Raw genomic sequence first — 24,435 nt, forward strand, 5'->3', positions numbered from 1 at the left:
GATGAGCATTCCCAGCAGGTCAGGGAGTGATGCTGCCCCTCTGCCCAGCCCTGGAGGCACCTCTGGAGTGCTGTGTCCAGCTCTGGATCCTCAGCACAGCAGGGACAGGAGCTCCCGGAGGGTCCCTGCCCAGGAAAGGCTGAGGGAGCTGGGGCTGCTCAGCCTGGAGAGGAGCCCCAGCTGAGAGGGGCCTAAGTTCTGGCTGTCCCTGGCTGTCCCTGGGTGTCTCTGGTGTCCATCTCTGTCCCTGGCTATCCCTGACTGTCTCTGGATGCCCCTGGATGTCCCTGGGTGTCCCTCTCTGTCCCTGGATGCCCTGGGGTGTCCCTGGATGTCCCTCTCTGTCCCTGGATGTCCCTGTGTGTCCCTGGCTGTCCCTGTGTGTCCCTGGCTGTTCCTCTCTGTCCCTGGCTGTCCCTGGCTGTCCCTGGGTGCAGGAGGGGCAGAGCAGGCCCAGGCTCTGCTCCAGGCCCAGCAGTGGCACCAGAGCCACGGGCAGGGGCTGAACCCAGGATCTGCCCTGCACAGGAGGCAGAACTTGTGCCCTGGGCAGTGCCCAGCCCTGAGCAGAGCCCAGAGAGGCTGTGGATCCTCCTGGCTGGGATATCCCAGACCCACCTGGCCTCAATCCCGTGCCCTGTGCTCTGGGATGGCCCTGCCTGCACCAGATGTGACCCACAGCGCTTCCTCCCAACCCCACCCGCTTCTGAATCCATCCTCTTCTGAAAACCTGGCGACAAACCTCGAGCAGCTTTCGCGCTGCACCCACCAAACGCGGCGCGGAGGGGCCGGCCGGGATAAAATTAATTAAACAAATTAACGCCGCTCGTACAGAAACCCCAGGTAGGGGAGGCCACGCCCTTTTGACCACGCCCACGCGTTCGCGCCCATCGTGGCCACGCCCTTTATGTCCCTCCGCGCCTCCCGTAGCGGCCGCGTCATCGCGGGGCTGCGGCGGCGCCGGCGGCGGGACCGGCCCCGGTGGGCCCCGGTGAGTGCGGGGGCACCGCGGGCACCTCGGACACACCGCGGGGCCCTCGGGAGCGCCGACCGCGCCCTCCCGCTCCCCCCGCCCAAGCGGCCGCGCTGCTCCTGCTCTGCGTGTGACCAGGAGTGGGGAACGGAGCCCGCGGCAGCACGTGGGAGGCACCGGGAGGGCCGCGCCGCGCTCGGTCCGCAGCGACCGGGCGTTGTTTTTATCTAATCTGGGAGAGCCGAGGCGTTCTGATCGCTGATGGATGGCTGTAAATACACCTTTGGGGTTGTCTGCGTGATTTTTGGTGGTAAAAGCACAGAAATGCGGTGTTGCTCCCGGTGCACCGGGGCTGTTGTGAGCCCGGCCCGGTGCGCTCAGGGGAGCGGCCGCGGTTTCCAGCTCCTTTCGCAGGGACAGAGCTCAGAGCAGCCCCCGCAGCCCCCTCGGTCATTCAGGGATTCTGTCAGAACCCTCGGGGTGCCCAAAATTAACCGCAGGTTTTAAAAAGAAGTCAACAGCAAGTTTTTTAAAAAAATAAATAAACGGGTTTTTTTTAAAAAAAAACGAACACGAAGTTTAAAACCATTAACAGCATCCAGTCTTTGTGACTCCTTAATTTCCTTCTTGTGGAAGAAGCTTTCCCATCCCTGCTCTTTTAGCAGCTAAAAGCGATGTGAATCCAGCGGTTCCCACGTGGAGCAGGATTTCTCCTCGCTGTGCTGCACGTACCAGCAAGGCGTGTAAAATCCCTAAAAATTCCTCTGCAGGATGAGATCTTCACTCATTCCTGAAATAGCAACAGCGGGGGGTTGTTTTTCCCCGTGTTTATTTTAGTTGAAGGAATGAAAGCCGTTCTCACAGCGTTCCTGTGGGGTTGTTTCCCCCTCCCTGCAGTAACAGGTGGAAATGTTGTTGTGTGCAGGTAACCACCAGTCCCAGCGAGGCAGCAGCTCCTCCTGAGGAATCAAGGTAATTAATATTCCCTGAGGAATTAAGGTAATTAATATTCCCTTGGAATGCAGCTCATTGCACCCAGGAATTCTCCAAGCAGCCTCGTTAGGCACTGTCAGGATTTTCTCCTCGGGAGGCTCTTGCAGAGGGGGCAGATGTGACATTTTCACTCTTTATTTCTGCATCACAACTGCTCAAATGTTTTGTTTTGGGTTTTTCCTCCTGCTGTCAGTTGGAAATATGCTGGTAAATGATGAGGATGAAGCTGGAGACACAGAGGCACCTTCAGTCTCTGCATTATTCCAATTCCTCTACTGCTGCAGCTCTGACATCTCTTAACAGCTGCACTCAAAATTCCTTTCCCAGACAATCCCAACAAAAGACTGTTCTCCTCCCTGGGAGAACGAAATACCTTCATTTATAAAGTAAAGGTATTTTTTTTTTCTCTTCATGTCTCTGAGTAAATTCCACATAATTAAAGGAATTGTTTTTATTAGTTTTATTTATACTTTTTTTATTTTAATTGACTAATTTTTAATTAATTTTAAATTATTTCTCTTTTTTTTTTGTATGGCATGGTTTTTATTCTGTTATTTTATTAATAGTTTTTCTTAGGCAAGTGGTGCTGATCACAAGTTTGTGTTACTGCAGAGCATCTGACCCTTGGTCTGAATTATTTCTGTGTCTTTCAACACAAACAGTTCTCTCCCAACATAAGATAATCAGCAAGAAAACCAACTGAAATACCCATTTCTGTTCCTGCAGGAAAATGCTGAGAAGTCTGAAAGGACTCGTCTGTCGCTCTCTGAAGGTGAGTCCTGTAAGAGCCTGGTGCTATTTCCAATATTTCAATTTTCCCATGGCCTGGAATGACAATTTACAGCGGTAAAAAGTGAGATTCTTCTTACATTTGTCAGTTAAAACCTCTAAATTGGGGGTGTAAACTCCCACTGTGGGCTGAGGAAAGAGCTGGTGCAGCATTTCCACATTTCCCTGAGGAGTCTGGGGAGAGGGAGCCTGGATGCTGAGCTCCTCCAGCTTCCACTCACATGTTCCTCAGGAAACAGGGATTATTCCACTTGCTCTGCACGGTTGGAATGTCCACAGGGAGAATCCACCAGCTTTGCACTAATCCTGTGGGAAGAGTTTTTCCAGAAATGATGGAATCATGTCCCGAGCTGGAAGGGAGCCACAGGGATGGTGGAGTCAGCTCCTGGTGCTGCCTGGACACCCCAAGAATTCCCACCTGGACTTGCTGGGAGCTCCAAAGGCTCCTTGGGGCTGTTCCCATTCCCTGGAGAGCCTGGGCAGTGCCTGAGCCCCCTCTGGGCCAAGAACCTTTTATTTCTTTTCATTTCCTGAGCCAAAAAGGTGTCTCAGTGGCTGGGTATGGCCATAGCAGCTCTGCTCACAGCACCCTGTGTTATCCAGAGAGCCTCCTTAAACCTCCTTAAACCCTAAACAGCAGCAGCAGCAGCGCTCCATGGCTCTGGAATTGCTTCCTGATGGAAAAGAATTCCAGCTGTGTTGTTTGCTGCTGCCTTTTCCAGCCTTTTCCCCTGGAGCACAGCGATGTGGGGAGCGATGAGGGTGGCTGCAGCTGCCTCCTCCTGCAGCTCTGGCTGGGCAGGGCTTCCCTTCCCGGGCAGCCTCTGCGTAACCAGCCCCGCGTTCCCCAGGGTGGGATCTGTGGAATGTGTGGGAACAGCCCGGGATCCATGGAACAGCCCAGGATCCATGGAACCTATGGGAACAGCCTGGGATCCGGGGAACAGCCTGGGAACAGCCCAGGATCATCCCGGGATCCATGGAACAGCCCAGGATCCATGGAACCTATGGGAACAGCCCGGGATCCATGGAACCTGCAGGAACAGCCTGGGATCCATGGAACCTATGGGAACAGCCTGGGATCCATGGAACAGCCTGGGAACAGCCCAGGATCATCCCGGGATCCATGGAACAGCCCAGGATCCATGGAACATGTGGAAACAGCCCAGGATCCATGGAACAGCCCGGGATCCATGGAACACACAGGATCAGCCCAGGATCCATGGAACACACAGGATCAGCCCAGGATCTATGGAACACGCGGGAACAGCCCGGGATCCATGGAACAGCCTGGGATCCATGGAACCTGCGGGAACAGCCTGGGATCCATGGAACAGCCCGGGATCCATGGAACAGCCTGGGAACAGCCCAGGATCATCCTGGGATCTGTGGAACAGCCTGGGAACAGCCCAGGATCCATGGAACAGCCCAGGATCCATGGAACATGTGGAAACAGCCCAGGATCCGTGGAACACACAGGATCAGCCCAGGATCTATGGAACACGCGGGAACAGCCTGGGATCCATGGAGCACACAGGATCAGCCCGGGATCAGCCCGGGATCCATGGAACAGCCCGGGATCATCCTGGGATCTGTGGAACATGTGGGAACAGCCCGGGATCATCCTGGGATCTGTGGAACACGTGGGAACAGCCCAGGATTCCTGGAACACGCGGGAACAGCCCGGGATCAGCCCGGGATCCGTGGAACATGCGGGAACAGCCCAGGATCCATGGAACACACAGGATCAGCCCGGGATCCATGGAACACACAGGATCAGCCCGGGATCTGTGGAACACACAGGATCAGCCCAGAATCCGTGGAACATGCGGGAACAGCTCCACCTCATGGCTCGGGACTCCCGATCCATCTCGAGCACCACGTGATGGTTCGCTGCCATTTCAGGGATCCCAGGAATGCCACTCCTGGCCCTGGGCAGATGGAAACTTATCCCCATCCCGATGGATGTTCCTGGCATTCCACAGCCGAGGGATCCAGGCTGAGCTTTTGTTCAGGAGGAGGAGGAGGAGGGATCCAGGGGCACCTCGCTGCTCTAAACTCAGGACATCAAAGCTTCAGCAGGAACATCCTGAGCCATCTGTGGTGGTTTAAAATGTGGATTTTCCAGGCTATGGATGCTGTAAATGGAAGCAGTGAGTGCTGAAATGTGAAATCTGTATCTCTGGAACTCGGGACAGCTGTGAGCAGTCACTCACTGCCTGTGCTGGCTTTGTGGCACCTCAGAGAGCAGCAATTCCCTTTCCCAAGGTGCTCGGGAGCTGCTTCCACACACACGAAGCTCCAGAGCACCAGGAGGGGTTTTGGAAAGAGCTGTCGTGCTAAGGCTGCAAGTGGAATTGTAAAACAATGTCATTGCAGGGTCACTTACAGATGGGATGTGCTGTGTTGATGGAAAAAAATAGAAATTTAATGTGTTTGGCTGCAAGACCAGAGGATTTGACTTCAGGACAAAGTCTCTTCACACTTTCATTCTGACTTCAGCTCCCTTCAGAGAACTCATGAGGAGCTGGCTTGTGTCCCTTGGAGATTCCAGGTCCTGCTGAGCTCGGTTTGAGCTTTTTAAAACATGAGGTTGCTAATATTGACTTGATGAAGCATCATTCAACTGTATCTGGACATCCCTAAAATCTGAACACGGAGAAGAAGTTCATCCTTGCTTCGTTTTCATTCAGCTCAGGGATAAGGATTTGTGTGATAGCCCTGGGAAAGGATGAGCAGGGAGCTCTCCCAGCAAAGCTCAGCCCTCACACTCACCTGGGGCTTGAGGAGGAGGGAATGTGGGATTAGAGAATCATGGAATGGTTTGGGAGGCACCTCACACCACATCCATGGCAGGGACACCTTCCTTAGGCCAGGCTGCTCCAAACCCCATCCAAGCTGGCCTTGGATCAGGGATCCAGGGGCAGCCACAGCTTCTCTGAGCACCCTGGTCAAGGGAAATGAGAGGGACTCTGGTTCCAGGCTGGGAGTGACTTAGGCTGGCATTTTTTAGGTGATCAAGTGGCAAGAGTCACCTTCTGTATTTATTCTTGTATTAAATTGGCTTCTTTGTGTCTTGCTCAAGGCTATAAATTGTCATCTCTGTGGATTTTAAACCAAACAGAGCCAAATAAGCCATCCTAAAGGATCATTTGGATTTGAGGAGGAAAAAGGCAATGTGGGAACAAGATGTGTTGGGTGATCTCCTTATTTGCACTGCAGCTGTTTGTTCCAGAGGGTCCAGACTGGTTTCATTCCTTCCCTCACAGGAAGGCAAGTGTCCAAATGCATTCCAGACATCTGGAATCTGGGTGACACCACTTTCACTGGAGCCCTTGTGGCTTTGCAGTGGCCCCACTGGGGTGGCAGCAGGGCTGTGTCATGCCATGGGGAGCTGAGACAGCTGTCCCTGGCTCTGAGCTTTGCATTCTGCTGCTCTCACCCAGACAAAATAGGAAACTGCTGGCTCTGTTCAGCTGCAGCTCGCCCTGTCAGTGCTGTGAGGGGCTCTCAGCTTGTCCCAGAGCCTGTCTGGAGGATGCACTTCCTAAATCATTGACAAATGTTTGTGTTTTCTTTCACCACGACATAATAAAATGCTTGTCCTGCCACTGCTCACTTTCTTGCCTGTTTTGGCTGGGCTTTGCAGGCAGGCTTCAGCAGTCTGTCTGGGGAAAAATGAATTAATCAGCTTAGCTGGCTGTTTTGGTTTCTCAGCCACGTCTGTATCCTAATGCCAGAGTCTGGATGCAGGGAAATCAGTGCAGGGAGTGTAATTATAAATATCAAACAGTGGGCAGAGCTGCACTAATCCCTGGGTAATTGAGGTGATTATGGATTGCTAGACAGCCTGGATTTTCAGGGTGCTGCCACTCCTCAGTGTAGGCAGAAACACGGTGGGCACTTCCCAGCAGTGAGGCCTTAATGGCTGGGTGTGGGATCTTAAGGGATTTTGTGGGGTAAAACTCAAGGTGCAGGGCTTGGCTCATTGAGGTGGCTTCAGGTGGGGATGGTTTCTGTGCAGGTATCTAAATGTGAAATCTGGTTCTGCAGCATGTGGGTTTATGTGATGAATTTCCATGCTAATGAGGAGTTTTCATTCTAATTGCAATCAGAGTTCAGCTCTGGGTTACACGTGCCACGAGTGCTCAGAACAGACTCCCTGGCTTGTTTTTCACCAACAATCCTTGGCTGAGAGCTTTCTTGTGTCTTTGCCTTGTTCTCCCCTCAGCTGGACTGTGGCTGTGCCCTCCACACGGCAGCCAGGGATGGGCTGAGCTCCGTGTCCAGCCAGGATGTCCCAGCAGAGAGACCCCGAGCAGTTTTCCACACCAGCGAGAGCGACCCGGTGAGTGGCTGCCAGTGCTGTCCCTGTGTCCTGGTCACCAGGGAGGGGTGTCCTGGGTGCCACCAGGGACCATCCTGGGAGCCAGGGAAAGGGGGTGCTCAGACCTAACCCAGGGATCCGACCCTGGTTCTGCAGGGCACCTGCTGAGGATGGGGCTGCTCTGGGAACAGGTATTGATCCCTTCTCCAGAGCTGCACAGATGGAGATGTGTTGGAGACGCTGGGACGTGGCTCAGCCTGTCATCAGACACCATTCATCTCAACTCCAGGGTTATTCTTCCCTGGAAGAGCCTCCCTGAGCTGGCTGTGAAGGGGATGAAAACCACACCCCAGATGACCTCAGCATGGCTCTGCAGCATCACAATTCCAGCCTCACTCTCTGTCTCGAGCACAAAATGAAGGGGAATAAATGAATGGAAGGAGCCTTTGAGGTGGCTTTTCTGCTGCCTGTGTAATTGGAGTCTCTGGGTGCCGATTCCTCCGGGGTCTCTATGGAAACGGCAGCGGGAGATGATCGGCTGCACGTGACCTGGTGTCTCCATGGATTGCACAGCACAGGCCAGATGGCCACATTGTCCCCACTGTCCTGTTCCTGCCTTTTTGTTGCCAAGCAACTGGCTCTGGCATTCTGACTTGTGCCTGAGCTTTGGCACGGCTTCGGCCGCCTTCAGCCATCCCTGGGCTGGCTGGGTCACTCCAGCAGCAAATCCTGCTGCTCCCCAGCTCCTGCGCCAGATAATCCCATTTAAATGGGGCTAAGAAAGCCACTAAACACAACATTTTTCATCAGAGTTTGTGTACCTTTCTGTTAGCAAAGCTCCCTGGGGATAAAGACACTGACCCACGTGATGCAGGAGAGTGGAGGAATTTGCCCAAAATCATGCAGCAAGCCAGGGGTGAAGCTGAGAATGGAAATGGGCTCTGGAGTCCTGCTCTTGTGTTTGAGCCGTGGGAAACCACAGGTGCTGTTGGTCTGTGTGCAGCATGTGCAGAATTACAGGGAATGCACGGTTTGAAATAATCCTGAAGTGTCACTTCACAGTTCTCCTCCAAGGAGACACCTCCTTTCTGCAGGACACCTTTTGAACAGCCAGGATTTAACATTTTCCCCCCTTTTACAAAGATTTCCTGACCACTGAACCCAAATTTGGCAGCTCCAGCAGCTCAGGCCTTTGCTGAAGTTACCAAATTAGAAATCATCCCTTGAATCAGGAGTTCCTCAAATCCTGCAGCTGTGCCAAGGTGGAGCACGGAGTCCAGGACACCCTGGAGCCAGAAAATTCATGGATATGCAACAGCAGCAGGGGTCCATGAAGAGTCCATCAAGAACTGGGAAAAGCCAAATATTCCTGGCCAAACAAGCAGAAGTCACACCTGCACATAAAAATGCTCACACATAAAGTAAAGAAAACAAGGAAATTGTTATATTTGTTGTTGTGCATGCCAGTTTTTATATATAACCAGAATAAACAGGAGGATGTTTTTACTTTAAATCCATGGTAAAATGCAGAGCAGGATGAGATCTAAGCTTCAAAGATTAGCACAAAACTGCTCAAAGTCACACAGGAAGGGCTGCAGAGTAGTCTCTATTTACTGTCCTAATTAGACAAGACACAAAAATGGACAACTTGGGCAAGAAGAAATAAGTAAGTGCTTTGCAGGTATTGCATGGCAGGAAAAGAGAATAATGAGGGAAAAAAGCAGGCATTCAATTCTCAGATCCCAGTGACAACAGCTCCTTGCTGTCATTATGGTGAGACCTGTAGAAATAAATGCAGCAGGATTCAAGTCCAGTGGAGGAATAGCCCTGATCACTGAGGTCAACACAAAGGACTGGAAATTATTGCCCCAGAAAAGAGATTTTTTGAGATTTTAAGCCTCCAGCCCCAGTAACCAGATGGGACCATGGGAATTACTCCTGGGAGGGAGCAGCCCAAGGCAGAAAACAACGTTTTGTCACAACAGAAAGTGAATGTGACACCAGCAGGTAACTCAAAAGGGTGTCACAGCTCTGTTAAGGTTTGGGGGGACTGGTGAAAGGTGAATTCATGGAGCACAGGGCCACTGGTGCCCCCAAAACACCACAGTTCGTACACGAGCTCAGGGAATCCCTTCATTATTTAGTGCCAGGTGGGATCTCCTCTCTTTAGCCTCTTCCAAAGCAGCTGCCAGCACTGTCCTGACCCCACAACTCCTGCTCTGTCTTGCTCTGCCTCCCAGTGAGAGAGTATTGTCTGTGACTGAGCTCTGCCTCCGTCCCACCCTCCCAGGCTTCCAGGAAAGAGGCATCACCAGAGTGACAATTCCCATTTTCCCTTCCAGGCCAAGCACACGGAGCAGCACGAGGCTCGTCTGTACAACATCCCCCTGGAGGAGGTGAAGGCTGTGTTCCCCCACGGGCTGCCCCATCGCTTCCAGCAGCAGGTATTCCACCTTGGGGGGGATGCACTCAGGGTGCCCAGAGCAGCTGGGGCTGACCCTGGATCCCTGGCAGTGCCCAAGGCCAGGCTGGATGGGGTTGGGAACAGCCTGGGATAGTGGAAGGTGTCCCTGCCATGGCAGGGGTGGGATGTGATGATCTTCAAGGTCCCATCCAACCCAAACCATTTCATGACAGTGTGGGAAGAACCAGATCCATTGGTGACTGTGATGTTTTCCTGTTGGAATGAGGGGGAGCAAGAGTGCAGTTATTCCTGGCCCTCACTGTTGTTTTCAACATCTAAGAGATGTTGAAACCCAGAGCAGCAGCAGAAAAGTCTGAGGGCAACCTTCCTTCCAGTGTTTTCCATCTCTAACATCCAAGCACTTAATGAACTACAGAAATATTTTCCATGGCTGTATTTCTGTGTGAAACAGGCTGTCCCATGAAAAATCAGTTTATATCTGCAACAAAACAATCTTGTCTCCTGATTTGTGTGGTGGAGCTGTGCTGGGCTGTGCTCTGTGAGCAGCTGCCTGCCTGAGTCAGGAACACTTTCCTTACCTGTGCATATCCAGGTCGCTGAGTTGGATTCATGGCCAGCCTGGTCAGCCACACCCCAGTCTGTGGGAACAGGGTTGAAGAGCTGACCCAGAAAACACTTTCTGGGCACAGGAAGGACAAGAAGGTCCTTTCCTTTCAGCGCTTGACCAACCCTGTGGGTGCTGCTGGGCAGAGCTGGGGGTGTTGGGAGCCTCCAGGCAGGGATGGAGCAGGGCTGGGGGCAGCTGTGCTGGGTCAGCTCGTGGCATCTTGGTGCCATCTGCTCCTTCCTCAGATCCAGACCTTCAACGAGGCGCGTGTGATGGTGCGGAAACCGGCGCTCGAGCTCCTGGCTTACCTGAGGGGCTCCAACTTCGCCCACCCTGCTGTCAGATATGTGATCTGTATCCTTTAACTTGGGGGTGGGATGAAGAGAAACACAAGCAGTTTGTGCAGTGAGAGGGTTTTTGTGTCCCTGAGCTGGTGCAGTCTCCAGGAGGTGGTGGTGCCACGTGGTCTGTGGTCAGTGCAGGGACTCGGGGTGCTTCAGGAAGCTCAGATACCCTTATTCCCTTATTCCTTTATTCCCTTATTCCTTTATTCCCTTATTCCTTTATTCCCTTATTCCCTTATTCCTTTATTCCCTTATTCCTTTATTCCCTTATTCCTTTATTCCCTTATTCCTTTATTCCCTTATTCCCTTATTCCCTTATTCCCTTATTCCCTTATTCCCTTATTCCTTTATTCCTTTATTCCCTTATTCCTTTATTCCCTTATTCCTTTATTCCCTTATTCCTTTATTCCCTTATTCCCTTATTCCCTTATTCCCTTATTCCCTTATTCCCTTATTCCTTTATTCCTTTATTCCCTTATTCCCTTATTCCTTTATTCCCTTATTCCTTTATTCCAGCTGATGGCACAGACCCACACACAGGGTCAGGGCATGGGGCTCCTCAGCTCTGCTCCGTGGGGTGGGCACAAGGAGAAGCATCTCTGCAGGTTTTGATGAGCTCTGAGCTCCCTGTATGACCTTTCTGGAAGAATCACAGTCAAATACAAACTGAAGTGTTTTTTTCAGAGACTTTCCTTGACAGTCCTTGCTGGAGATGGTGAGAGGGGAACAGGGAAGACCATGACCCTGTGCCACGTGCTTCACTACTGCTCGAGGCAGGGCTGGCTGGTGCTGCACATCCCGGATGGTGAGAAAACCAGGGCTCTGTTACCACACCAAACACCACAAGCAGCTGCTTCTGGAGCTGGGGGATAGCCCACCACAGTCTATCCTTGTTTTCCCTTAGTGGAGAAGGCCCATAAAACACAAAGCCCCCAAATAAAGTAGAGGATAACTTTATTTTCACCTGCTCACACGTGCTTTGGGTCAGTCTGGTTTTCTCCATTGTCTGGGGTCTGTGTGCCCTCCTCTGATCCCGAGGGAAGAGTTCTCCAGTCAGGATGGAGCTGCATCCACCTCTGGTGTCCCAGCACAGGAAGGACATGGGCCTGTTGAAATGATCCAGGATGGTCAGAGTGATCAGGGGAGCAGCTCTGCTGTGAGGAAAGACTGGGACAATTGGGATTGTTCAGCCTGGAGAAGAAAAGGCTCTGGGTTTACCTAATTGTGGCCTTCCAGGACCTAATGGGGCTACAAGAAAAATGGAGAGGGACTATTTACAAGGGAGTGAAGGGACTGGGGGAATGGCCTCCCACTGCCAGAGGGCAGGGTAAGATGGCATGTAGAGAAGAAATTCCTCCCTGTGAGGGTGGGCAGGCCCTGGCACAGGGTGCCCAGGGCAGCTGTGGCTGCTCCATCCCTGGATGTGTTTAAGACATCCAGGAAAAATAACCCCCAATATGCAAGGTTTAAGGTTGGATGGGGCTTGAAGCAACGTGGGATCATGGAAAGTGTCCCTGCCCTGGCAGGGGCTGGATGATCTTTAACCCAGCCCAAACCATTCCATGATTCTCTGACTTTCCTTACCAGAGTTGCAGAAAGAGGACAAGCAACACAAACACCACCCCCACCTCATACCATTATTTTGACTAAAATAAAATAAAATAAAATTCAAAACAACTGTTCTATTTTGTTCACAGCTCATCTCTGGGTGAAGAACTGCAAGGAGCTTTTGCAGTCTTCCTACAAGAAAGACCGCCTGGATCAGCCTCTGCAGGCCTCTGCCTGGCTCAAGAACTTCAAAACCTCCAATGAACGTTTCCTGCAAGAGGTTTGTGGCTGCAAACCCCACCCCCTGCCCTGTGCTGGACCTCAGGTGCTGGAGGAAAAGCACTTTAGATCCCCTCTGTGGGGATGGCTGCTGGTGCTGGATACTCCTCCCAGATTCTGCAATCCAGCCTTGCTTTGCCTCCTTTCACCCCAAATTTAATCATAGTTTTCTTCCCACAGATAAAAACACAAAAAAAATACATGTGGGGCAAACAAGAAAGCACAGAGGAGGGCAGACCTTTGGGGGAAGTGGTGGAGCAGGTAAGGAGCAGCCAGTGCTGCTGGTGTGGTCTCACCTCGTGCCAGAGGATCCCATGGCTGTGTTTGTGGAACAGATTGCTCCTCAAGAGCTTGGAGATGTCAGCCCTGGGAAATAGAAGGTGTCTCCCTACCAACAAAAACTGTTGTTGGAGGATGTGGTGGGTCTGTAAAGAAAACTGTACAGAGAATTTAGACAGAAGACAAAGTTAGAACTTGAAATTCTCACGTTTTGATGCTCAAACTGCTCCTTGGAAAGGAAACAAAGAGGTGGTTGCCTCTTCCCCTGAGGAAGGGCAGCCCAACAGCCACCAGCATCACCCCCTAGCAAGAAATGCAGGCTGAGCTCTGTGTCCTGTGCTCCCCACAGGGTCTGGCTCGTGTCAGGAGTGCCACTGATGCCGTGGGGGTGGTGCTGAGGGAGATCAAGCAGCAGAGTCACCGCGGCTCCTTCCGGCTCCTCGTGGCCGTGGACGGCGTCAACGCGCTCTGGGGACGGACCACGCTGAGGAAGGAGGACAAGAGCCCTGTGAGGATGATGCCTTCTTGAGGCTACCTAAAATCAGACAAAATTAAGGGAATTCATTCCCTTAATTAAAAAAAAAAAAAAGCAGTTATATTTATATTGAAGGGCCTTCAGGTACTTTTAGATCTGCCCTAAAACGGATGAGTCATGGCTTTTCAAATTTTTATCAGTTTGCTCCATTTGCATATTGGAGGTTAATTTTCCAATTACAGCTTCAGGTGATGAAGTCATTTACCCCAAATTTGCTCCCCCAACTCCCTTTTGTTTCCATTTCCTGAGGCAGTGAGGTGTCCTTGATTCCCAGGCCTGCAGAGGAATTGTTGTGTCCGCCCAAAATGGGAAAGCAGCAGCTCACTGTATACGGAGTTTAGAGTTATACACCAAATAACTGCAGGATTACAAATAGATAAAAAATATAAAAGCTAAAATCCTAAGGCATCATTCCTCCCTCATCATTCCCCAGAGCTCTGCCCTGGGGACAGCCCTGATTCTTGCTGCAAGGGGAACAGGGAGGGTGTTCGGTTCAGTTTTAGTTCTGTGGCAAACCCTGAAAATGTTCAGGCTTTGGAGGGGCTGGAAAGGTTCATATCGTGCTTTAGACAATTTTTACTGAATTTTTACTGTCTCTCCCTGAGACAGAAGTGCAGGTGGGTGTTGTTGGAGAGGCAGGGCCTGGGTGTTGCTCAGTGCAGCATGACTCAGGCTCGATGCTGCAGGGCTAAAGGAAAGCAAGGTAAAAAAACGTGCCTGAAGGATACAAACGATCTGCCAGCCTAATTGGAAGGAGGGGAATTGGTGTCTCAGATAGGAGCTGCTGGCAATAAAAAAGTGATGCAGACAATCCCCACCAGGTTTCTCCAGAGGAGCTGACGCTCGTGCACAACCTGCGGAAGATGCTGAGGAACGACTGGGTGAGTTCCAGCTCTGCCTTTGTGTCACTCCCAGCACTTAAAGCTGCCACGAGCCCAAAGCTACGAGCCCAGCACTGCTGCAGGAGAGCACAGGCACAGCATCAGTGTTTGTGGCACCACCTGAGGAGAACAGCTCGAATATCTGGCAGCTTTTCCTGGTTCCTGATTCCCCCCACAGCTTCCTCTGGTGTAGGACCCTGAGCTGGAGGTGTCTGATAGTCCTTGGCACAATTTGGGTTGTGATTTAACTGATGAGAGCTGGTTTCTCAACAATTTGCTGTAGGAGATCAACTCCTCCTGCTGCTTTTTCAGTCCCCTGGATGCTCAGAGCTAGAACGAGTAGGCTTCAGATTTCAAGGTATATAAGAAAGTCCTTTTTCAAGTATTTCACTTGTTTGCATAGAAAACCCAAATTACAGGTAAGGAAAGTTTTAATGGGAACACGAGCTGTGTATTTTCCCTGTGCTCACACGGACTTGGAGCAGTCAGGATTAGTGTGGTCATTATAAAAAGTTAATCTTGTAGAATTTTTGAAGAATCCAGACCCCAGAATGGGATCTTAAAGCCCACTCAGTCCCACCCCTGCCATGAGCAGGGGCACCTTGCACTGTCCCAGGTGCTCCCAGCCCCATCCAGCCTGGCCTTGGGCAGTGCCAGGGATCCAGGGGCAGCCCCAGCTGCTCTGGGCACCTGTGCCAGCCCTCCCCAAGCTCACAGCCAGGAATTCCTTCCCAATACCCCATCCAGCCCTGCCCTGTTACTGTGAAACCATCCCCCCTTGTCCTGTCCCTCCATCCCTTGTCCCCAGTCCCTCTCCAGCTCTCCTGGAGCCCCTTTAGGCCCTGCCAGGGGCTCTGAGCTCTCCCTGGAGTCTTCCCTTCTCCAGGTGAGCACCCCCAGCTCTCCCAGCCTGGTTCAGAGCACAGGGGCTCCATCCTGCAACCTTTGTGGCCTCCTCTGGACTTGCTCCAGCAGCTCCATCCTCCAAGAGGAAGATGCCTCAGAGGTTGATCCTAAACTGGGTTTGCAGCTAACAGGATTTTTTATTTCTGATCTGCCTTCCAGAGTGGAGGTGCCATCGTGACCACCCTCAGCCAGACTGGCTCGCTCTTCAAACCCAGCTCAGCCTACACTCCCCAGGAGTTGCTGGGAAAGGTGAGTCATGGCCTCTTTTGGGTTTTTTTATCCTCTTCACATCAGGAAACAAACAAAAATCTTGTTTGGTGAGCTGGTTCTGTTGAAGGGGTGCTGTTGAGGGTCTCTGTGGGTCACACACACCTTTGGGTCAGCAGTGCCCTGACAGCCAGGGGCTCCAACTGTCCTGGGGTGTGCCAGGCACAGGCAGGGGACTGTCCCTGCTCTGGGCTGGGGCAGCCTCACCTCCAGTCCTGGGAGCAGTTTGGGCATCACAATAAAGGTCTGAAGCTGCTGGAGAGCGTCCAAAGGAGAGACACGAGGGTGGTGCAGGGTCTGGAGGATGAGGAGCATCTGAGGGCAGTTGGTCTGTCCAGCTGGAGGAGACTGAAAGGAGACCAGGGATCTGCAGCTCTGGGTTCTGCTCCCTGTGAGCAGGACAGGACATGGGGAACGCCGGGCACTGGGGCAGGGTTGGGTTGGGTATCAGGTAAAAGCTCTTTCCTCAGAGGGTGCTGGGGCACTGAACAGGGAATGGTGACAGCCCCAGGTCTGCCAGAGCTCGAGGAGCGTTTGGACACCGCTCCCAGGCACAGGCTGGGATTGTTGGGGTGTCTCCAGGGCCAGGAGTTGGACTGGATGATCCTCGTGGGTCCCTTCCAGCTCAGGATATTCCATGACTCCACGACAGAGCTCTGATTGAGCTCCCAAGGCGTCTGGGCCGTGTCCCCACCCAACCCCGCCACTGACCCCGACTCGCCTCCCTTCCCAGGAGGGCTTTGACGCCTTGGACCCCTTTGTGCCCATCTCGGTCCCCAACTACAGCCCGAGGGAGTTCGAGAGCTGCTACGGCTACTACCTGGAGCGCAAGTGGCTGCAGCACGAGAAAGGTCAGTGCCCGGGGAGGGGGCAAACCCCAGGACCCTGCTCTCCTCCTCCCTCCTTCCCTCTCTCCCCCGAGCCCTCAATCTCTGTCTCTCTCCCTCGCAGCGCACACGGAGGACGGGAAGGCGGAGCTGCGGTTCCTGAGCGGCTCCAACCCTCGGCAGCTGGACCGGCTGGCGGGGCCCCTGTAGCGCAATAAAGGCTCGGTTCCCTCGCTCTCCGTGTCTGAGTCGGTGTCGGTGCCGGTGTCGGTGCCGGTGCCCGTGTCAGTGTCGGTGCCGGTGTCGGTGCCGGTGTCGGTGCCGGTGTCGGTGCCCGTGTCAGTGTCGGTGCCCGTGCCGGTGTCGGTGTCTGCCGGTGCCCGTGCCGGTGTCGGTGCCGGTGCCGGTGCCGGTGTCTGTGTCGGTGCCCGTGCCCGTGCCCGTGCCCGCCCCCGCTCGCGTCCCCGCCCGTCCGGGGCGGTCCCGCCGTGACGCGCTCCCGGTTCCTGCGGCGATGCCGGGGGAGGCGGTCACGCTGCAGCTCGGTCACTATTCGGGCTGCGTGGGGGCGCACTGGTGGGGGCTGCAGGTTCGGGGGGGCCGCGGGATGGGAGGGGTTGGTGGTGCCGGGCCCGGGGCTGGCTGTGATGTCCCGCTGTCCCCGTTCCCCGCAGGCCGCGGCGCTGCGCAGCCAGGCCGAGCCCGCCGAGCTCCGCGCGGCCGCGCTGCTCCGCTTCGGGCGGGGCCCGGGCGGCCCCGACACCCCCACACCGCGGCTGGTGGCGCTGGAGCTGAAAGGTACCGGGGGCCGGGGGGGTCGGGCGGCCCCGCCGCCACCGGGCGGCCCCGCCGTGACCGAGCGGGCTCTGTTTGCAGGCGGCGTGGGCTCGCTCAGACCCGAGCGGGCGGGCACGGAGCCGCCGCTGACCTGGTGAGTGCGGGCCGGGACGGGGCGGGACGGGACGGGGACACCGCAGCTGCCGCCGCTCTGTGTCGCAGGGACGGGCCCGTGGCCGATTACCGGGACTGCGCGCCGGGGGACACCGGGAGCCGCAGGGTGAGCGCGGCCCGCGCCGCTCCCTGCCCGGGGAAACGGGAAAACCGCCCCGTAACCGGGATTGTTCCCGTAGGGAGACGCTGCCGGCGACGGGAAGGGGAATCCCGGTGCTGCGAGGACAGGTTTGTGCGCTGGGATCTGAGATCCAGAAAGGCGGAATTCCCCGGCCCCTGCTGTGGGAATTCTGTGCTTCTCCGTGTTAGTGAACAAGGAAAACTGTGAGATAAGACTGGCTTATAGAGAGCTGGGTCAGAGCAGCAAATGGGCTAAAAAACGTGGAGAAGCTGAAGAATTGATTTCTGCACTGCCAGGGATGCTCAGAGCTGAAAGGAGCTTTGCTGTCCCCTCTGCAGGTGCAGCTCCTGCGGGGGCCCAGGACGCTCCCTCCGTGCGGCTCTGGTCCGATTACCTCAATGTGCACCTGCACCCCAAAAGTGTCTACGTGATCCGGCAGTACCTGCACGATGGGTACGGCCAGAACCCAGAACAGCAGCTGAGTTTTGACTTTAAGGATGAATAAAAGGGGTAAAATAACCCCTCTTAACCCCCTTTTTCCTTAGGGATTGTGACTGTCTCGAAGCCTTTGGGCAAGGTGAGAGTCTCCTGCAGGACCCTGCCTGTGTTGAGGAGCTGGAAGATCGGCTGCACTTCTATGTTGAGGAGTGTGATTACCTCCAGGTTCACACCTTACCCAACTCCCTTTGCTTTCAAGGACCTTTCTGCTCGAGATGAAGCAGAATCTGAGCTGTTTCCTGCATTGTTCCCATTGTTTCCCACAGGGGTTTCAGGTCCTGTGTGACCTTCACAATGGATTCTCTGGAGTCGGTGCCAAGGTGACAGAGCTGCTCCACGATGAGTATTCACGGAAAGGGATCCTGACCTGGGGCCTGACTCCAGTCCTGAGTGCTGTGGCTGTGAGTAAACAATGGGCAGAACCAACACCAGGTGTCCAGCCTGGCTTTGACAGGTTCCTGTCCTCTCCTTAATATTCCAATGGGTTTTTTTCCCCACAGGACCCTCAGAACAGTTTTTACAGGCTGATGAACACGGCCCTGGGCATTGCCCACCTCTCTCGCCACAGCTCTCTCTTCTGCCCGCTGTCACTCAGTGGGAGTTTGGGAATCAAGCCAGAACCTCCTGTGACGTTTCCATATATCAAATACGAGGCAAGTCCTGGACTGGGATCTCCCACCATGGCTGATCCACGAGCTGTGAGCTTGTGCAGCTTTACCCCTCGCAGTGTTTTCTGCAGCTCTGTGGTTTGCTGGTTTTCCACGGTCCTGTTCTGCTCAGCAGAGACCTTTTCCTGCTTTTTCACTGGCACTTAGCTGCCAGCTCCTAATTTCTGTAGTTTTCTTCCTACTTTTGAAAACATTAACACATTTCCTTGGGTGCTGTGCTTGCTGGTGGGGTGCTGCCTGCAGTGTTGGCACTGAAGAAAAGGCTTCACTACGTTATTCTCCATGCTTGGAGTAATTCCAGCCTCACTGGAGCCTCAAGGAGCCAAAGAAAGATAAGGAAACTGGCACCAAAGCATTTGTAAGCAAACTGCAGTTAGACACTGGCTGCTTATCCCAGCCCTGACATAACTCTTAAACACCTCTTTTAAAGACACAATTTACAAAACCGGGTTAAGGAAGGGGTGACTGTGACCTGTCCTGTAATTCCTGCGTTTGTCTCCTCCCCAGGCATCCCTGAACTACCACAGCAGCGCGATTTTGGCAGCAGCACTCGACACCCTCACGGCTCCCTACCGCCTCTGGTCCTCCCAGGGCTCCATGATGCACTTTGCTGACTCCCTCACCTTCTCTGGGAGGAAGGTGAGGACAGCTTCCAGCTGTGCTGCAGCTGTTCTGCACACCCCCAGTGCCAGGAGCGTGTTCCAGACCCTGCTCTGTCACCCAACTCCAGGTTGTGGCTGCGTGGGCAGCTCTTCCCTTCCCCGCCTTACCTGGCTCCTCGCTCCCCCAAATTTTAAGTGCCCACCAGCAGGATGTGCCCTGGAAGCTTCTGTCCTCCTGGAGGGAGCAAAAGGTCAGCTGCTGTTTTGCTCAGTCTGTTGTGCTACGAGGAATTTGCCAAGAGAAACCCACCAGGTAAATCAGCATTTGAACTGCACTTCCTGCAGGGATTCCTCACTGGAGCCATCCACGCTCCATTCCGAGACACAGCTGAAGGGAGGAGCAGTCTAGTGACTGAGTGCTGCTAATTTTAGAGCAAAAAAGCTAAAAAGCAGCTGAGGCAGTGATGGTTTCAGACTGGAAAATGCTGAATTTCCTTTGCAGCAGCTGCCCAGGCCAGCCCCGGTCCCCCCTGCACCGGTGTGAGAGCCCCGAGGAGGTGCTGCAGCAGTTCCTCCACACCCAGTTCCCAGGAGCCTTCAGGTGGGTACAGCCTGGGGGTGCTGGTTTGGAACTGGGAACAGCTGAGGGAGCTCTGGGTGACTTTATTCATCTCCTCCCAGCACAGCCCACGTGCTCCAGCAGCCCTGTGACACCCGGCCTCCCTTCCCCCAGTTCTTCTCTCCTCTCCTGACCAGACGAGGTTTCCTCCTGGACAAAGCTCAGGGCTATTCCTCAGCAGGTAACAAACACCCCCTAAACTGCAACAGCGAAATCCGGGCCTAACAATGACAAAATTATTTATAAAAGCTACTACATAAATAACAAACCAAGCCAGTGTGGAGTGTTTGAGGGCAGGAGTTGTGAGCGTGGAGCGGCGAGTTCAAGGCAGCTGCTTGTGGAGCAGCACAGGGCAGGGGATGAGATGTTGGTGAGTATTTCTAAGCCCTGCTGTGTCTCACCCTGCAGGTGTTGAGAGCATTCCTGTGCTGGCAGCCCTGCAGAGCTGCCCTGGCCTGCACTCGCTGCTCTGGGGGCTGTGCCGGGAGCTGCAGGCGCCGAGCGCGCGGCGCTGGAGCAGCTCCGGCACCGCTGGGCTGGAACAGGACGACTTCCAGGAGGCCCTGGAGGAGCTAAAAACCCTGGCCCAGTGCTATGAGATGGGGTTTGGAGCAGATGGATCTGAGGATGAAGCAGACTCAGACTAACCCAGCTTTAAGATCACTCCCAAAATAAAGGGAATGGTTTTGGAGATGGCCCAGCTGCTTCTCATTTCACCAAAAATCTTCTTACTTCTGGCCTGAGTTCTCCAGGTACTCACAGCTGTGTTGCCAAGGAGGAAAGCTGCTTTTTTGGGGGCTGATTTTATGTATTTTGGTTGGGTTTTTTCAGCTGTGCAAAGTGGATTTGCTCTGCCCACTGAAATAAGCTCACACAATAAATAAAGAATTCAGATTGTAACTATCTCACATAGAAACTCCAGAGAAGGGGCTTGACCTGGGGAGGAATTACATCACCATTTGTCCTCCTAACTGGTGCTTTTTATCAACTATGCTAATTTCCTAAAACCTATAAACTGTACTCACCCTTGGTGGGGTGGGCTTTTGTGGACATCTTTCCATAACTGCTCCTGAAAGCCTTCAAATAAAGATCCCCTTTTATATTACCTTCTTACTAAACTGATCTTGAGTTTCATTTCCAGGTCAGGAAAAAGGCAACAGATTGTTCCACACAAAAACTGACATTTTTAGGGTACAATATTTACAGGTTCTGGTCAGAGGCTGCTGGGCCCAACCTTCACCCCAAGCCCAGATCAGTGTCCACAAGTTCTGTTATTTCACTGTTGAAGCTCCTCAGGGAGGTTCTAGAGAATATTCTCATCTTCCTGCCTTTGGTTTGGTAGAGGCTGGAAGTGCAGCAGGAAACTGAACAAAAAACCAAAAAAACAAAAAGAAGGTGCTGTCTCAAGTACCTGTGCAAACATTTTTCCACAGCACCTGTCTAGCAGCAAACTGGCAAAAAAAAAACCCTCTTCTGGTGCAGTCAGTAGTTTATCACCTCAGTCATCAGGTTCTTCCTCAGAAAGCAGAAGATCTTTATCTGACAGCTGGTCTGTGTTGCTGGTGCTGGTGGCATCCTCCTCATCTTCAGAGCTGCCATCACAGGATGTGTGGAACAGCCTCATCAGCTCCCTGAACCTGTGGGACACCTGCAGAACGAGGGAAATCCAGGGTGAAAAGTGACCTGAAAGTGTCATGGAACTGGAATTTCGTATTACAAACCTCAGGGTGTTTCATACAAGACTCAGTTATAAAGGAAGAGAAATGGAAGAGCACTGGGTTGTTGCTTTTTTCTGGAAGAACAGTTACATTCTCCAGGTAAAATCTGGCAGTTTGGGAAAGGACAAAAGCAGATCCTTTGTACAGAAGTAGGGGGCTGAAGACCTGAGCAGCAGCCACTGAAACAACTCCAGAACCAAATGCGCAGCTCAAGTCAATGGTCAGAAGGGCCAGGGCACATGGGATTGTTAGCACCACTAAAACAGCAGAGTTTGATTTTTTTATTTACAACTGAGATGATTTTTCACCAAATTGAAGTTTGGGAGACTGATATGACAGCACCCCTTCCTTCCCAGCCCCTCTCCCACACCGCCCCTCACCTCACTCGCTGTCTTGTTGCCCAGTTTTTGGGAGATGGCGTGGAAGGTGTCCAGGTGGGCTCCCTTCTCCTGGCAGGTGGTGAGGATGACTCTGTCAGCCTCCCTGCAAAACAAACCCCTGTGAAAGCAGCCTGAAACCAGTGACAGACTCGAGCACCCCAACCCTGTTCCCAGTTCAGCAATCCCTGAGCAAGGCTCCTTCCTTTACCCCTCCTGCCACCCCCAATCCCAGGACCCACCTCTAAGCAGAGCTCCTTTAGTAATTTTAAGTTCTTTAAAGGAAAAAAAAAGATTATTTCCCAGCCTGAAATGCTGCAGTGACAGCCCTGCCAGGAGCAGCCAGCACTGCTCAAGGGGCCAAACTGATGGACTGAGGAATCCTCAAAGGGAGGGGGCAGAAAATGGGAATACAAAATGAAAAGAAAGGGCCCAGTAAGAGTTGAGGCCAAAGAGTGAACACACAAAGATGTGTCAGGCAGAAGTACCTGGTCCAGAGCACAACCTTCTCCCCAGTGGAGCTGACTTTGCTGTTCTTGGCACACACGGTGGCCTCTGTCACTCGCTGCTGCTGCTGCTCCTCCTCCCTCTGCCCCGGGGAGGCTGTGCCTGCTCTGGGCTCCAGCTGCTCAGGATGCTGATGCACCTGGAAGCAGCTGCTTGCATTTGACCTTGGCCTGCCCTCGGGAGCATCTCCAGTGCAGCCTCTGTCCTCTGGCTCCAAACCGCAGCCACTGGGGGAGGACCCTGAGCCGCAGCTCTCGCTCGCTGTTGGTTTGCTGCTCGTTGTGATCCAGCCCTGCTTTGCTTCAGCTCTTCCTTCCACGGGCAAAGGTGGTCCCTCGAGGTCTTTGCCACCTGCTGAGGTGAGAGCAGAGCCCCTGGGCTGCTGTGCTGCAGCAGGATGGAGCCCCTCAGTCTGACACGGGCTCCGTGCGCAGGAGGCTCGAGGTCCCGGTGACGCTTTTGCTGCAGCAGAGAGCAGCAGGTCCCTGCTCAGCCCCAGGGAAGCCTCTGCATTCCCTCCAGGCTGCTTCAGTCCCTCAGTGCAAGGGCAGTCTTTGGTTTCTTGAGGTAGTTTTAGAGCAGCTTTTTGTAGCTGTGCCCACCTGGGGCCAGTGGCAGCAGAGTCCCCGTCCCTGGCAGCATCCACACCTGCACTGGCACCTTCTGGAGCAGGTTTTTCACAAGATTCAGCTCTGCTGGAGGCCACCCTTCCTTCCAGGTGAGATCCTGGTAAGAAACCTAAACAAGGTCAGAGAAACTGTAAGGAAAAACTTCTGGAGCCTTAATTCCCTGGCTTTTAAAGAGATTTTTATTTACAGAGCTTAATGCTGCACGTGAGAACAGTTTGGGAGCAGATTTGGGACTCCACCTAAACTTTTCCCACCTGTACTTCAAAGAGGACAATCTACAGGAAATTTTCTTCACCCCTGTGGGTTGCTACAACCAAGTGCTGTGTGAAGTGATGAAGATTTAAAAAAAAGTTCATTGCTCAGAGCAAAACTCCCCAGTGAAAGAGCCACTGCTGCTCTTGGCACCCTGGTTACAAACCCAGACATGAGACCACGTTTAAACTCCTGTGTTTAACTATGTTTAACTGTGTGTTGTCCCCAACATGAGCTGAGCCCTGGCTCCAGGGAGGAGGAGGAGATCTCCCTCGGGTTGTTCATCCTGCCAAAATCGTGTTTCTCCTCGTCTGTACCAGACTGGAGGAAAAAGAAGCACCAAAGAGATTGTTTAAAGGCAGATTAGAGAGATGATGGTTCTGAACTGCTGTGCTAAAATGGAAACTGGAAAAGAACCAGTTCCATGGACTGGGGACTGGAGCAGAATCCTGGCAAGAGAAGCTTAAATGGAGCAATCCTTGTGAAAAGGGAAGAATATTCTCTAGGCAGGAAAGGTTTTGTTGAAGGGAACGCTCGACAGGTTTGGAGCATCCAGAGTGGAGGAGCAAGAGAAAAAAAAGTGAAAAAGGTGACAATCAGAATTTCTCATTATACTCAATAAATGTGCATGAGAAATCCCTGAACCTCTGCTCATTTGTGTGGAGAGGATTCTACACCTGTCTGTAGAAGACAACGGTTCACCCACCTGGAGCCAGAGAGTCCACTTTCCTAGAGACAGGTTTTGTTCTGCTCTGGACACCCTCTCCCTCGTCTCTGCTCTCCAGGCTTTCCTCTCCAGGCTCCTTTGACATTCCAGGATCCTTCCCTTCTGGCTGGGGACTTGGCTCTCGCTGAGCAAGGCTGGCAGGCAGCTCTTGAGAATCTTTGTTTTTATAAAATTTGTTTTCACAAACCTGCAAACCAAGCCACAGGCACAATCACAGTCTGTCCATGCCAGCCTCACCTCAGCCTTTGCTTCCCAGGTTTTCCTGGCCCTGCCCAAGGCTTCACTTGGCATTATGTTTGCTTTAGAAAGTTGTTTATTATTATTATTATTATTATCATCATCATCATCATCATCAGGCATCATGACTATTTTCAAATAGTGGCCATGCCAGCATCTTCCACTCAAAAAACTTATTCTTAACCCAAAAGAACATCAAAAACTCCATCACTTAGCAGAGCAAGGAGGGGCAGTAGAAGGTGAGGAGGAGAGAGATGGGAGAAGGCCGGGCAGGTGCAGTCAGAGCTCCAGACAAGGAGGCACCACTGGGAACCTTTGGATCGATTCCCTTCCTCAGCCCATTTTTTGGGAGACACGAGGCCCCAGGGTCACCCCAGCAGGGAGACCTGGCAGGGCTCCTCTCCCCCCGGAGCCTCTCCACTGACCTTGCTGCCACAATGGCTGCAGCTCCTCCTCTTGCTTTTCTTTAGCTTGAGATCGCTGCTCCCTTCATGGCAGGAACATGAACATTCCTTCATCCCATTATCCACCCACTCGACCTCCTGGAAA

The 24,435-nt window shown here is 53.1% G+C and overlaps 3 protein-coding genes and 1 long non-coding RNA gene across 8 annotated transcripts in view; 2 read left to right on the plus strand and 2 right to left on the minus strand.

Moving 5' to 3' along the window:
- The first annotated feature begins 906 nt into the window (after positions 1–906).
- Positions 907–16,215, plus strand: DAP3 (death associated protein 3). 3 transcript variants are annotated; one of them, XM_086866329.1, is made up of 14 exons: positions 907–991; positions 1,899–1,945; positions 2,693–2,738; positions 6,987–7,103; positions 9,425–9,526; positions 10,360–10,468; positions 11,171–11,263; positions 12,156–12,286; positions 12,466–12,546; positions 12,914–13,072; positions 13,921–13,980; positions 15,046–15,135; positions 15,887–16,004; positions 16,105–16,215. In XM_086866329.1, the coding sequence occupies exons 1-14, from the start codon at positions 908–910 to the stop codon at positions 16,188–16,190; spliced, it is 1,323 nt and encodes a 440-aa protein (XP_086722455.1). In that variant the 5' UTR covers position 907; the 3' UTR covers positions 16,191–16,215. The 3 variants fall into 3 exon arrangements, with proteins under 3 accessions (XP_086722455.1, XP_023797419.2, XP_023797420.2); XM_023941651.2 differs by having other exon boundaries at positions 981–1,244; XM_023941652.2 differs by lacking the exons at positions 907–991; positions 1,899–1,945 and adding an exon at positions 2,198–2,358.
- Positions 11,396–16,457, minus strand: LOC111939442 (uncharacterized). Its single transcript, XR_002869287.2, has 2 exons — positions 12,582–16,457; positions 11,396–11,564 (listed from the first exon to the last, which is right to left on the minus strand). It is a non-coding gene; the product is annotated as an uncharacterized LOC111939442 (long non-coding RNA).
- A 24-nt stretch (positions 16,458–16,481) lies between these two features.
- Positions 16,482–20,557, plus strand: MSTO1 (misato mitochondrial distribution and morphology regulator 1). Of its 2 annotated transcripts, none has more exons than XM_086866299.1 (14): positions 16,482–16,569; positions 16,655–16,778; positions 16,857–16,911; positions 16,980–17,037; positions 17,111–17,159; positions 17,391–17,505; positions 17,598–17,715; positions 17,817–17,951; positions 18,051–18,203; positions 18,726–18,857; positions 18,949–19,133; positions 19,323–19,421; positions 19,502–19,620; positions 19,848–20,557. In XM_086866299.1, the coding sequence occupies exons 1-14, from the start codon at positions 16,495–16,497 to the stop codon at positions 20,084–20,086; spliced, it is 1,656 nt and encodes a 551-aa protein (XP_086722425.1). In that variant the 5' UTR covers positions 16,482–16,494; the 3' UTR covers positions 20,087–20,557. The 2 variants fall into 2 exon arrangements, with proteins under 2 accessions (XP_086722425.1, XP_086722426.1); XM_086866300.1 differs by having other exon boundaries at positions 19,326–19,421.
- Positions 20,558–20,600: 43 nt separating this feature from the next.
- LOC111939440 (GON-4-like protein) overlaps positions 20,601–24,435 on the minus strand; it is a 28,178-nt gene continuing 24,343 nt past the window's right edge. The window contains exons 27-31 of one of the 2 annotated variants that reach the window (XM_023941648.2): positions 24,312–24,428; positions 23,629–23,836; positions 22,023–22,779; positions 21,538–21,640; positions 20,601–21,087 (exon numbers count right to left, since the gene is read on the minus strand). In XM_023941648.2, coding sequence (XP_023797416.2) covers positions 20,938–21,087; positions 21,538–21,640; positions 22,023–22,779; positions 23,629–23,836; positions 24,312–24,428 — 1,335 coding nt within the window. In that variant the 3' untranslated portion in view covers positions 20,601–20,937. The remainder of the gene's footprint in view (positions 21,088–21,537; positions 21,641–22,022; positions 22,780–23,628; positions 23,837–24,311; positions 24,429–24,435) is intronic. The other variant, XM_023941649.2, reaches the window with a different exon arrangement.

This window comes from Cyanistes caeruleus, chromosome 30, assembly GCF_971803275.1.
Source record: "Cyanistes caeruleus chromosome 30, bCyaCae1.hap1.1, whole genome shotgun sequence".
NCBI classification, from domain to species: domain Eukaryota; kingdom Metazoa; phylum Chordata; class Aves; order Passeriformes; family Paridae; genus Cyanistes; species Cyanistes caeruleus.

Excerpts from the sequence above, each read along its gene's own strand:
- MSTO1 (XM_086866299.1), top strand. The coding sequence starts at position 16,495 with ATGCCGGGGGAGGCGGTCACGCTGCAGCTCGGTCACTATTCGGGCTGC. Across the intron at positions 16,912-16,979 it reads ACGGAGCCGCCGCTGACCTG|GGACGGGCCCGTGGCCGATT; the intron begins GTGAGTGCGGGC and ends TCTGTGTCGCAG. Across the intron at positions 17,716-17,816 it reads AGGAGTGTGATTACCTCCAG|GGGTTTCAGGTCCTGTGTGA; the intron begins GTTCACACCTTA and ends TGTTTCCCACAG.
- DAP3 (XM_086866329.1), top strand. The coding sequence starts at position 908 with ATGTCCCTCCGCGCCTCCCGTAGCGGCCGCGTCATCGCGGGGCTGCGG. Across the intron at positions 7,104-9,424 it reads ACACCAGCGAGAGCGACCCG|GCCAAGCACACGGAGCAGCA; the intron begins GTGAGTGGCTGC and ends TTTCCCTTCCAG. Across the intron at positions 15,136-15,886 it reads CCCAGGAGTTGCTGGGAAAG|GAGGGCTTTGACGCCTTGGA; the intron begins GTGAGTCATGGC and ends CTCCCTTCCCAG.